General features: G+C 40.4%; 1 protein-coding gene across 4 annotated transcripts in view; it reads left to right on the forward strand.

Annotated features, from left to right (window-relative positions):
* PHACTR2 (phosphatase and actin regulator 2) overlaps positions 1-13,458 on the forward strand; it is a 145,672-nt gene that overhangs the window by 109,992 nt on the left and 22,222 nt on the right. For 3 of the 4 annotated variants that reach the window (XM_074862722.1, XM_074862724.1, XM_074862723.1), the window contains exons 5-7: positions 6,572-6,808; positions 10,346-10,895; positions 12,140-12,342. In XM_074862722.1, coding sequence (XP_074718823.1) covers positions 6,572-6,808; positions 10,346-10,895; positions 12,140-12,342 — 990 coding nt within the window. The remainder of the gene's footprint in view (positions 1-6,571; positions 6,809-10,345; positions 10,896-12,139; positions 12,343-13,458) is intronic. The other variant, XM_074862725.1, reaches the window with a different exon arrangement.

A 13,458-nucleotide genomic window follows, 5' to 3' on the forward strand; every position in this document is an offset into this window, starting at 1 on the left:
ATTGTTAGTTTGGGCTTGAAGAAGTGAAAGGCTCAGTAACAATTAGCAAGATACTGCCTGGAAAAAAGTAGTAAGTTTCATTTTGCATACCGTCAGTCAGGTGTGTTAGATGCTGCTTTGATAAATAATTAAATTGCAGGAAGCCAAAGCCTGTTGCGGGCGCTGTGGGTGTTGTGGGTGACATGGAACATAAGCTTCTTTCTGAAATGTTCCTATGCCATTTATAGCAGACTGATCCTCTCAGGTTTTCTCATGTTCTTCAGTGAAGGAAACAGTTTGTAGTCCTGTTTCCAAATGAATTCATGAGATACATGTGTATCATGTTTTTTCCCCACAGGATAACTCTTATATGAGAGCTGGCAAAGGTCTTAGTATGTTGGGTTCAGAGGTTCTTACCTCTATACTTTGTCTGCTCTACCTTAAATCTGCTGTTAAATTTAATCTTTTCTTTTTCTCATGGGTAATCAAAAAAAAAAAAAAAAGAAGGTTGGAGGCACAAGCTCTGGTCTTATGAGCATGCATTGTTACTGACCGAGGCTTTAGTTTGTCTACCAAGGAGTGTTCTTCAAAGTCAAATTTTCTAGGTTCCTTTTCACAGAGGTCTTTGATTTATTACAGAATCACAGAATTGTCTAGGTTGGAAAAGACCTTGAAGATCATTCAGTCCAACCATTAACCTAATGTTGACAGTTCCCAACTACACCATATCCCTAAGCGCAAGTGGAACAAAACCTGTTGAATTTAAGATCTTAACCCTCATCTTCCAGGGTCTCAGACAAGAGCCTGCTTTCTCTCAGAAGACTAATCCTGCAAACCACTCACTGTGAGAGACAAGGCAGACTTTCTTCCCTCTTGTGTGCCTAACTGGCTTCCTACACTCCTGAGCTCTGTAGATCATCAATATGAGCACCATACATAAAAGGGGTTTTTTTGCCTGACTCCCAAAGAATCTCTCACTCCAGTACAGTTATTTGCTGTCTAAAACCAGTTCTAAGAATAGTATGTTTTTGATTCATCACCTGAACTATGTAAATGAGGCTGAATCCAAATCTTAAAAGGAAAGCTACTCTAGATAAAGCTGTATTTGGGCAGAGCCTGTCCACTAAGTCAGCCAGGCTGGCTTGTGCTAGTAGGCTGACGTGAGAGGCATGGGCTTTCACCCATAAAAGTTGAGTGGCCCAGGAAAGCTCCTGATTTGTAAAGCTGCTTTTTTTTTTGTTATAGGAAAGATATCCTAATGTAGCTCTAGAAATAAGATTGTAGATGTGATTTTAATGAACTAACCATTGAATTGTTTGAACATATCTATCCAGATATAAGGGAATTTATACAGTATAAGGGAATGTAGAAGCCTACATGCCTTTCACTTTCCAAGTCTCCCATAGAACAAGAAATGGTAAAAGTATGCAGCTGATAGTGAAGATGTTAGGTATTCTCTCCTGAGTTAACAGCTTACTTTTTATGCAGAACTTGGACAGTTAACAATGTAAAATGGCAGTCAGTGGGTTTTTTCCCTTTTTTTATCTTAGAACCAATGCAAAATATCTGAACATGGTTGCTTTAGGTCAGATGTTACACCTGTCCCTTTCTCCCCTCGCCTGTTTTCTACACCATCTCTGTTACAAGACCTCTTGCATGTGGTACTGTTGAAATCATAGAGTAAGAAAGATCTGGGAGTCTGCAGATGTACAGATCTGCTCATCCATCTTTAAAAAGATGAATTCAAAACTGCAGAGAGAGCTGCAAAGAGCATCGTGAGACAGCTGTTCTTGTTCAGGCTAGCAAAATGGAGCCTTGAGAGAGCCTGAGTGCCTTTGATGAATGTAACAAATTGATATCTAGCCAAGAGAGAGCATGGCTAAAGGACAATGCTGGCACAAGTAGAAAGGAATAAACAGTGGCTTGAAATACATTTAGACTGGAAATTAAAGGAAGCTTTCTAACAATTAGAATGGGTCTTTTCTTGAACAGAATTTTAGTAGCAATAGCAGGAACAAAAATGGAACTGGTTAAATCTGAAGTTTATGAAAGGATTTGTATGAGTTGACCACCTGCATCAGCACAGTCAGTGAGTCCAAAAAAGAGACAAAAGACACCTTGTCTTGCCCTGTGTCCCATGTTTCTGAATGACAGCTTCCTGGGTTTTGATTAATCAAAACGCAGCTCTCTGCATAGGCTGGAAAGGAAACTCATGATTCTCAAAATTCTTACTGAGTTTCATTTTGCAGGGAGTCATCCTGCAAGAGACAAAAAATCGTACATTATTTCCAACTTTCATTTTACATAGTGTTACTCCACTGAGTTGTGCTCATCTTCCAGGAGAAGGGTGCTTTGCAGTTGATGTAGGTTATATGCTCATGCTGCAGCACTACTGGTTTTCTGTGAGCTAGCTTCATGTCACTGCTCTAACCATAGAAACAAAAATACCAGTAGTGTATGACAAAATCCTGGGGTAGAAAAGCTTTGGCCTTCAGTTCCTTAGAAGTTCACCAGAGTAAAGAAGAAATTCTTGTATTATACAACCCAGTCACGTATGGCTTCTGAAACTATGCCCAGGATTTTCATAGGTCCATTTGGTCCTGAGTTTGCAAAAGGTCCCACATTTAGCTTCCAAAATAAGTCATCTGATTTTCCAGTGCTTTATGGCACACTGGCATCTCTCTCAAAGTTTTTGAGACTTGATGAGTCTCCCCACAAGAGCTGTAGTATACTGAGTACTTTGTAACACTGACCATCATTTAGGTGTTTACATGAGAACACAGCTTTCTTAAGAGTCTGGCCCAATCACAGTTTCTGGGAACAAGAAAATCTGAACTCAAAGTGAGCTTTCTTAAAAATCTGGCCTTTGGAAAATTTATTCTAAACTTAAACATATTATTGATCCAAATGCTTAATGAGATACTAACATTTTTAACATTGCTTTTGCAGCAGATGTCTTGATCAAGGCAGCAGTGAATAAAAGATATTCCTATCTGATGGTCTTTTGGAGACCTTTCATTAAAAGGTCAGTTCATGATGAACAGATGTCTACATTAAGAAAAACAACAGCAATAAAAATACATTGCAGCTGGTACTGAGGTACCTGGGGGATTGGCTTGAACAAATAAATGGGTCTGAACTGATTCAGACGAATCCTTGTTTTGGCAAAAGATGCAAAAGAAAGAGCAGGCATGAAGACCAAGCAGAACCTCCCTATGATTCAAGCAGAATCATGTTAGGGAGGTACAATTACAACATAATTGTATCTCGAACCATTTACAGGCAACAGGCCATCCCTGTCACTGTTCAAGATCAAGCCACTGTTGCCATTATTAGTTATCTGTATTACTACAGTACTTATGTCTTACATAAATGCAAAAAACACAAAAACCACAAAAACGTTCCAACGCAGTAAAAGAGAGGACACTGTGGTTAGGCACTGAAAAACAAGATGGGACCAGACCAGGATAAAAAACAGCAGCCTAAAAATTGTCAGCTTTGGCATCACAGCAGAGGGGAATTTGAGGGAGGACAGTCAGTGAATGTTCACAAAGCCTGAGGGGCAGCAGAGGAAAAGCAATGAAAAGCATCTGCTTCAAAACTTGGTTTGTCACTGGCAAAAGCTGGTGTAATGGACTCATCAGGTAGGAATGAAAAATCTGTATCTGTATCTCAAGAGTAAGTGAGAAACAGTAGTTTGGGCAAGATCAGACTGATGCTGAGGGCAGTCAAGTTTATATCTGATGAGATAAAAACCAAAGATAAAAACAGTAAAGCTAATAAGACACCAAGAGGGACGATACGGTCAAAAGCAATCATCTTCACCACAGCTTTCCTCATGGCTATGAGCAAAAAGATGATTCATTGGTCAAAACCAAGAAAAGGGCATGTACATAATCAAGGGGCAGTCAAGACTCAATGAGAGCTGTCAAGACTTGATGAGAGCTGTAACTCAATGAGAGCAGATAGGGTGCTGCTGTGCAGAAAGAGTCTGCCAGTCTTTGGTATGATGTACGTAACAGTATGGAAATGTCCTAGATGTCCTAGGTAAAGATGATATCCCAGTGATGGCAAGGCATTTCAATTAAAACCAATGTTATATAAATTGACAGCTTTAATCGCAACTGAAATCTGCAAGCAAGAACTTTGATGTGAATGAACTGTTCCAGTTTTGTTTTTCATTTGTAGTTTTTAGTTATTTCTCTAAAGAAGATTTGAAGATTATTAATTGGTTGTCACTAATGTGTTTATTTGCAACTAAGTAAAGCTTTAGCCTTACATTTTGTATTTTTTTCCTGAATCAGAAGATAAATTCTAATACACATTATTTAATCAGTTATACAGTTTAACATAGATTGACTGAGATTCTAAATAATTGCATTGTATGACTTAAGAATATGGTGAATGCTGTATTTCTTTTTACTAGGTTATTGTTCTCTTTTTGATATTTTCTCTACTAATATGACTGGAAACAAAACATGGTAATGGTGTATAAGTACACAAGTTTTAAATTCTTTCTTATTAGTAAATAAAATTTTAGTATGCTGGACCCATAAGTAAAAGGTATATCAAAGAATTGTTTACACTTAAAATTCTTTCTGATCATCATGTCCTTCAGGTCTTTCAAAATACAAAATCTCTGCCATGTTTTTTATAAATGGAATTAAAATTTTAAAATGTCCTGCTTTTTCAGAATTAAATCAGTTTTTCAACTTTGAATTAAGGTAGGTAGAATTTCACAAGGAAATGCTTTTTGCTATAAAAGAGGGGAGCCAAATGTAACAAGTATGTATGTTTCTTTCTTCTTCCAAAGTCTTTCTCTGGTTCAGAGTTCTTTCTCTGGAAAACAAAGAGGTATTACAAGAATCTGTGCTCGGAAGAATCTGTTTGAAAGCTGTAAAAGGTTGCTATGCAATGGGTCTTGCAAAACGTTAACAAAAACATATTAGTCTTTAATGGGCTGGAAATAAAGGAGGAAGACACTGGACAGTTAATTCCTTCAGTTCATGAAGAGACATATGTGTGCATGTTGCTTTTAATAACTGCAGGTGATGCATTAGGTTCATGTTAACAAGCCTTAAGCTGGAGGTTGAAAAGGCTTTGTTTCTGAGATGAAGAATGTCATCACTGTCCAACACATTATTTGTTTTTCATTTACTAATCTTAAAATGAAAAGGTGCTACTTACCTCTTGGGAATCTTTTACATGGGAAGGAAGACAAGCCAGGAACAGTCATTTAATGTGTGCAAGAGTGAGGCTCTAATAGGAATGTACTACAAGAAATGAGTTTGTTTCCTCTCAAGTGATAAAAGAGACTGTTAGAAGTCCTTGCAATATTTGCTTGGCTCCTTTCTTCCCCAACCACTGTATTTTTTTAGTAACATGCAGATAAAGCCCATATGATTCTGATGGTATGCTCTTGCTTTTATAATATCCTTTTTGTGGAAGGTTGGGAAGGCTATCTTGAGACCTAATGGACACAGAGCTGGTGTAATTGAATAGATAAAGATTCCCATCTGGGATGGGATAAAGATTCCCACCTGGAAGTTAAAACCATAGCAATTATGTTGCAAAATTTTATGTTAACTATAAATGACTCACCTACATTAACATTACAGTTGGCATTAGGTGTGCACTTTTGAAGTGAATTTCCTGGTCATCCCCACTTACCCTTCTTTGGTTTGCAGAGCACACAAGCCAGGTTTCTTTTGGATGAAACTAAGACAGAAGATGCATTCAAGAACTTGTGCTCCCACCACTACTGGACATGCAGTCTACAGAACTAGGCCTGAAGCTAGTCCAAAGTCAAGTCTCCTGAAATGCACATTGTGGACATTAGGTCCTCAGTGCTACCTCTTTCACTCTACGGAGCCGTTCCTGTTGCACAACATAATGTAGATACAGTCCAAATTCCTGTTGACTAAGAAACTGCTGATTCTTGAAATTGCAGTCTTGTAACAGTACCCAGAGAGCTTGCAGGAGAGGAGAGCATTCCCATGGCGAATGATATCTGATTTGATTTAGCTTCATCTCTTTCTGAAGAGTAGAAATACCCTGGGGAAGATACCCAAAATAAAGTTGCTATGAGCAGGCAGTCTCCAGCTTAGGAGAATGGGTTGCTTCAGGGGAACATTTCAGCTGCATAGCCATATTTGAACCCATGGCTGAGAGAATGGCCCTGTTCACATTCAGATTCACATGATGAGTTTTATAGCCTGTTGATCTCAGAGGGCTGGAAGGAAGCCGAGGGAATTTGTTAGAGGAGTAAATGGCATTTCCCTCGTTTACTTGTTTAGTTTACAGCCAGCAGTCTAGTTGCCGATACTGAATGTTAAGGATGATCCTTGGAAGTCTAGAATAGATGAGACTGAGAGAAGTGCTGAGAAAAATCTTCCATGAGAAGGACTTTAAGTGAGACGGATGGTAATTTTTTTCTGAGATAATACTTCAATAAGAGGCAGAAGATGAAGTCTCTCCATATTCCCAAGAGCTCAAGCAGCAAAAAGTAGTTGTTGTTGTTGGGCTTGCTGTTGAACGTACTACATGGTGTATGTCTGTGTCAGTTGGCTTCTGTTCACTTTCTTATCCATAGAGAGCACTACTGATCACTGCCCAGAAATACCGGCATCCCATGCTCCACCACTACCCAAGCCTAAGCCTAAACCTAAAAAAGCTCCACTACCACCAAAAAATGCTATTGCTGCTTCCACCACCACCAGCCATAACAGTAACGAAGCACCTCATGCTAAAAAAAAGGGAAAGGCTCCTGCTAAGCAGCCTCCTCTCCCACCACCCAAGCCAACAAGTCACAGTGCAAATCGAGAAGCTGGTGAGTACTGCACAGGCAGTGCCAGTTACGGTGGGTGCATGTGCATGGGGGTGCTTGGCTTCGTTTTACAATAACTTCTGCCTTTGTACCTAGCAGCATTACTAAAGAGCATGCCACAGATGTTTTTAGCTAGTTTCCCGCCGAGCTCTGGTTCTGCTGTCTGCAAACACCCTAGACTGTTTAATGAAGGTATGCACAATACCGAGAACATAAGAGACAATATTGAATTCCCAGTTCAAGTGTGAATGCTGGCAACAAAATGACCCAGAGAACTGCTGAAGAATCAGCACGGAAAAAGGTGACTTCTGAAAACAGACATATGAGTTGCCCCAAAGTAAAACTACTTTGGTATTGCTGGAAATATCTGCTATTCCAATTAATTTGACAAGATCTCAAAGAGGTAATGGATAAAATCATAAAGACATCTTTAAAGACTGTTGAGTAGCACTTGTTTTAGCTGAAAAAAAAAAAAAAAAAAAAAAAAAGAATTGTAACTCATTAGAAATGGCCAGGCTTCCATGAGCCTTGCTGTGATTCTGAATACACACTGGAAATGGAAAATGTCAATCATCAATCACATAGCAGATGTGTTTATCACTGTATTTTAAAACCAAAATTCAGCAGCGATGCTAGATTAAAGATTATAGGCAGCTGTTCTTAAGGTACTGATCTCAAGTTTGAATGGCTGTAATTTGGACGATGACCAAAATTAAAACATCCAGATATAATTTGACAAGCAGTACTATGATGAATGGACTGTATATATGCATTGATGAACTTCTACAAGCCTTGTGTTTTCAATCCTCTTGACAGTCTTTGAAAGCCCTTCAGTCCCTCCAGTTTTCTTTCCAAGTATACCTCTTCATAGCTTGTACATTTTGGCATGTTTTGTATTTGAAGCACACAGAAGAGGACTGTGTGAAAACATTGCAAGACTGCTAGAGTTACAATAATAACTTTGCCATAAAATATCCATTAACTTGGTATTAACTGTCCCTACTGCATCAGACAACCACAAGAATAAATGTTTTGAAAACCCAGAATTTGCTGCTTGTATTTCACATGCAGCTGGAAAACTCAGTTCTTCCTAGGTGAAGGAACCATATAATGGCAGAGCTTTCAGAAATAAAAGAACCCATCGTATAAAGAAATGTTTATACCAGTGGTTGGTAACAAGCTCTCAGGTATCCGAGTTCTTAAACTAAAATACATTCAGATTCCAGATTTGTCATTTAGTAGTCTTGCTGAAATGTCGTGCAATGCTTGAGACCATATGGGTGTAAAATATATCCATGTATCCCTTGTATAAAATAGTACCTATGCTACTGGTAATTTCTTCTAACGTTAAAAGTACATTGTGTTCATCTGAAGTGGAGCCATACTTAATAAATAGAGCTGATCGGGAGCAGTATTAGTACAAGTCAGATCCCCCGTGGAAATGAACATATGATGCAGCCAGTGATCCAGTCCCATGAAGAAGAGGAATATGAGTAACAATTGAGCCATGGCTCTCCTGAGGGCACCACAGCGTGTTTCCAAACTGAAATTGTGGAACTGGGAGAAGGGGACTTAAATGTAGGCATGGACATGTGCCAGAAGGCAAATAACAGCCATGAAAATATTAATTTAATCAAAATTCAAGTCTTCAACTGTAAAAGAGGCATGACAGAAAATTGTCAGCCAGCCCAGTCAAAAGCAACAACAGCAATAGCACTTTTGACACACTTTAAAGTGTAGGAGGTTTTTCCCCGGGAGAAGAAATCTTTCAAATTTCTGTATCTGATTGCAGGTCCAGAAAGGTTCTGAGAATAATGTTTTTTTGAATGGAAACGTCTTTCGACATTTTCCGAGCAACAATTATAGTGTGGCTGTATATTTGTCTTATGCTGGAGTTCTTAAGTATAAGCGTGTAACTGGTTCTGTGGACCTCCAGCCTGTGTTGAAGTGCTTTGCTGGATCAGAACCAGAGCCCTTTCTTACTACCATCCACTTACTCAGTAGGTTTCTGCTAAATAATACGCAGTTTGGAGCCACCATCTATTTCCACTGTAATTATGAACTGCTGCCTATACCATTTCTTTGCTTCCTTTTGATTTGCTGGTAAGTGAAGTCAGTGATTTGTACTTGATGTGGATGATTAGTGCAGTATCAGTAGATTCAGTACAGTGCCCTTTACAGTCACCTTGCAGCACAAAGAGGGACACTGAGTTGCCTTAAGTTTCTGTGGATTTTTCCAGATGTACCAGATGTACTGAAAGCCTCACGGCTCTCTAAATGTTTATAAACCACAGCACTCAGCTACAGAAGAGAATGGTATAATGTGTCTTTTGAATTATTTTCCATCTTCTTTGAGACTGAGAACAGTCTCACTGTGAAAGCAATTTTGATATCCTGAGCTTATTATGGCCAGTATCTGAATTTTGGTTCTATCCTAATCTGCTGGGGTTTTGTTTTTATTTAAATGCTTATACGTAAAGTAGGCCTTTCAGCAGATTTCTATTACAGCTTTCTGTTTCACTTAGTAAGCTTAGCCACAAGGCTGCTGTGTAGCTTTATAATGCTTTCATTTTTTCTCTGGAGGCTAATGCATTTTTACAACAGCAGAAGTGTTTGAGTTGGATGCATTTTGATGAAAACGACTGAATCGTAAAATGGTTGTAATTTATACTGCTTTTTAAATGAAATTCAGAAGTTCGAAGCTCCCAGTCCAGATGATGGGTGCATCAACACAGCAATCAGAAATGTGACTGGAATGCCCATGGGCATGCAGGCTAGCTGAAATCTCTTGCAAACTTGGGCATTATACATATATGCTTCAATGAGGTAAGTATCACAGGATTAAACATCAGCATCACTGGCCAGCTTGTACAGCTGGTGTCAAAACCTTGTTTCACTACCTGAGTTGGTCACTGGTAAAATGAAGATCTCCGGTACCTGCAGAAGGCCTTCAATGCCTGCTCCCTTCTGGAGATCATTTGCACATTTCTGCCTCTGTTTTATGAACATGTCCAGCTGGACTTGAAAGTACATCTTGTTTTGCTGTCCCTCTGCTGCTTGCCATTAACTAGGAGCACACCACTTGCAATAACATTGTGAAGGGTAATTGACTGATACCTGTAATGGTCCTGAGGTGTTCACTGAAAAGGAAAATCATGGTGTTTTCCCAGTGCTCTGACCAAAAATTCACATAATAGTAAAGGTCAGGCAGTTTCTCTGTCCGGTACTAAACACATTTGGAATAAGTAGTAGACTTTTTAGATGATGTCCAGGCCAATGCAGAATACTGAAATCAAACTCTCACCCATTTGTAAGGTTGATCCCCTTTACTGTTCTTGGGCAAGTATTCATCGTTTCAGTTTTTCCCACCTGAAAGGTGACGTTTGAACTGCAACATTTACTCATCTCAAACATATAGATGAAGGATTGTAGAAGTATCAAGTGTAATTTTTTTCATTTTTTAAATATCAGCACATGTCAATCCATGCAGAAATCATATAGTTGCAAGACTGTAAAATGCCTTTTCTTTTCTTATTCTAGCTAGTTCCTCTCATACAAAAAAGCCACCAGTCTCCAAGTCCTCTTCATCACCATCTCCTTTGTCCACATCATCTCATCCCAAAGCCTCTAAGGAGACTTCCAACAAATCAGGCACATCAGGGACTCCCAGGGGCAAGAAAAAACCTGGGAAACAGTCAGCCTCACGAACAGCACCGGATGGGGCTGCTTCTTCCCCCTCAGGTGCCACAGCCAACAGGTTGGAAGTGAAGGCGGAAAAATCGGAACCTGAGCAACCTTCCATAGTCATTTCTGAAACAGAGAATGCAGACCAACCAAACAAGCTTGTCATCCCCCCTCCTCCCACTGCTGCCCCTCCTCCACCTCCACTTCCACCTCCTTTTCCTGCTGCAGCTGGTCAGCCCATTGTCTTCTCAGATGCCCAAGAAGTGTTGGACAGCTGCGTGGCAGGGCAGGCCATCCCTGGATCAGATACTAAACCTCTTCTCCAGACTGAGCATGGTATGGACGAGACCCTGAGCAGTACGGCCCTAGACAGCGGTCCAGATGCTAGTGGAGAAGATACAAAAAGGTAAGACAGTATGGCTGTCATGGGTGATTGGAAGACCTACAGCTGAGGAAGCCACATTTCTTTGTGTAAGGGATACTGTAGGGACATGGAGATCTCTTCTGTTTCTTCTGCTGACTGATAATAGTTTGTGTTGCATCCCAGCACAATTTCTTCCTTGCCAGCTCCTTTGAGCCATTCACCTGCAGTACCCCATGTTTTCTCAGAAGGTCATTGGTCATAACCTGCCTCCTACATCATTGTGTGGCTTAATGTGACCACTGTGGTCAGTAGTTCAGCTAGTAGCTGATAACACTTTTATTTCTCTCTCATAAAGGCAAATAAGAAATTATGCAGGATTACAAAGGGATTTTCCTTTTTTTATGGATGTCATTTAGCATCTCACTGCTAAAGCTCTCAATTCAACAGCTGAATTTACTTGCACACTTGAAAATGACAGTTTCAGGCTTCGGTTAGTAGGTGTTTGCTCTGTCACTGCCTAATAGCTTCTCTAAGTCTCAGATACTATAAAATCTAGTCAAGAGAAAGGTCATAATTACATTTTTTAAGCAAAATAGTTGGCAGCAAAAAAGAAACTGACTTATTAATCTGTCTTTTCCCTGCCACAAGAACCATCATCTTTCATAATAACCCATGAAGGGTTAGTCTAGATGCCAGTGGCCTAGAGACTTTCCTTTAAATTCTTGCTGGTACGTCTGTGCCAGTGTTATGTTCCTGTGCTGCTTCTCCCTTTGCTCTACCCTTACTTTACATAAAGACTTTCCCAAGGCAAAGGGCACTCTGCTGCTGTTTTCCATGTTCATCAGTGATGGGCATGAACATTTTGGACTCAGCAGTAAAACTGTATTTACGATAAATAGATTTAGGCTTCCAGAACAGGAAGCTTTGCACTCCCAACTGCTCTCTGACTCTCTCCTCTCACTCTCAACTTTATGAGCTGTTTTTCTCTTCTTAGTAACTTTTATGTACTGTTGGTCCGATCCCGTAAGAAATAAAAAATAATTAGGATTTTTCTTTATACAGGCTTTGCAGCATGTCATTCCAGATTGTATCTTTTTTCCTAACGCACATACATACAGATACATGTACACATCTGCGTACTTTATATATGTTTTATGTATGCAAGTTTTTTAGAGAGAAGTTAGTTTGAATAACAGAACTTTTATTTTCGTACTTGCTTATACAGTCTGTGTCCCGTTTGTACTGCTTGCATTAATGTGAGACCATATCTGCTTATGAATTAACAGCTTGGCCCCCAAAGAAAACCAAGAAGCAAGGGCATCTGACCAGGGACACTCTGAACCAGTGGAGGAGGCTTCTGATGCTGCTGCCCCTCCTGAGAGTGAAAGTAGCAGAGAGAGCCACAGCAGCGACTCGGACTCTGATGGGCCAATATTGTACACAGATGACGATGATGATGATGATGATGATGATAATGCAAGTGCTGAAAGTAAGCATCCCGCTGAGAAGTACCTTTTGCATATTGCGTTATGTGAGCATGCCTGACCCATGCTAGTGTGAAGTAAAAAGAGGTGTGGCTGGATGGGATGGTTTTAGATGATTTAGTATTTTACCACTACTGAGAAATGACTGTCCTGCTTCTCCCAGACAGTTGTAACGAGAAGCCTGCTGGGGCTTGTGCAATGGTGAGAGAAGATCAAGCATTGCACGGATGAGAGTGGAGGTGGGAGGAACGGGTTCAGAAAAACTTGAGGATGGAACAAGGCCTCCATGTTAGGGCATCAGTGAGCCATTGATTTGACTTGCCCATGTCATGAACCTCTGCCCTTAAAGCTTTCAACTGAATTGCACCAGAGATCCTAGAGTTTCTTGTGGGAGTAACAGGCTGTGGTGGATGACAGAGGAAGCCCATCAGTCAGCAGCTTCACTGTCTGGAAGTAATTTGTTTCTCTTTGATCAGGATGTTTTAAGCACTGGAGCACCTTAGCAGGCAGAGCAGATCACAGTGGATTACATCTAAGTTTACAGCTTTGAAATTTCATCTGGGTTCGTGACTATATCATCACCCTAATTTGGCAGAAGTCCTTGCTGCTGCTGAAGGGGGTTGTCCTGCCCACCTTCTGCCTAATCCCTGCTCCCAGCTGTTCATTCATCCCTTAGGCCAGTGCTTATGTTTACTTTTGCAGTGGTGGCTGTTGTTTGAACTGTTTTTCAATAGAACCAGTTCCCTGATCTAGCTCACCTGATGGCTCCACCTTTGCTGGGGCAAAGGAGATGGCAGCAGCAGGCTGTCAGGGCTAGAGGGGAGCGCAACGCTAATTCTACCACCTGCAGGGTGGCCTTATGTCAGAATAAAATGACCATCAAACCATGGCTTGAGAGCCTTCCCTGCAGCCATTCAGGAGGAGGTGCTTTGCTGTGCTTAGTGAAGAAGACCTGAACACAAAAGTGCTGTGTACCAAAGTGGGGTGAGGGAAAATGAACATTGTTTTTTTTTTTTTCCCTTGGCCACTGGTGCAGCAGAAGGTGAAGTGCCAGATAGCTCAAGAGGCTGAAGCCTTTTGCAGTTCTGTATTTGGTCTGAATACAACCCAAAGTGGTAGTA

This window comes from Strix uralensis, chromosome 3 (genome assembly GCF_047716275.1).
Source record: "Strix uralensis isolate ZFMK-TIS-50842 chromosome 3, bStrUra1, whole genome shotgun sequence".
In the NCBI taxonomy this organism is placed as follows: Eukaryota; Metazoa; Chordata; class Aves; order Strigiformes; family Strigidae; genus Strix; species Strix uralensis.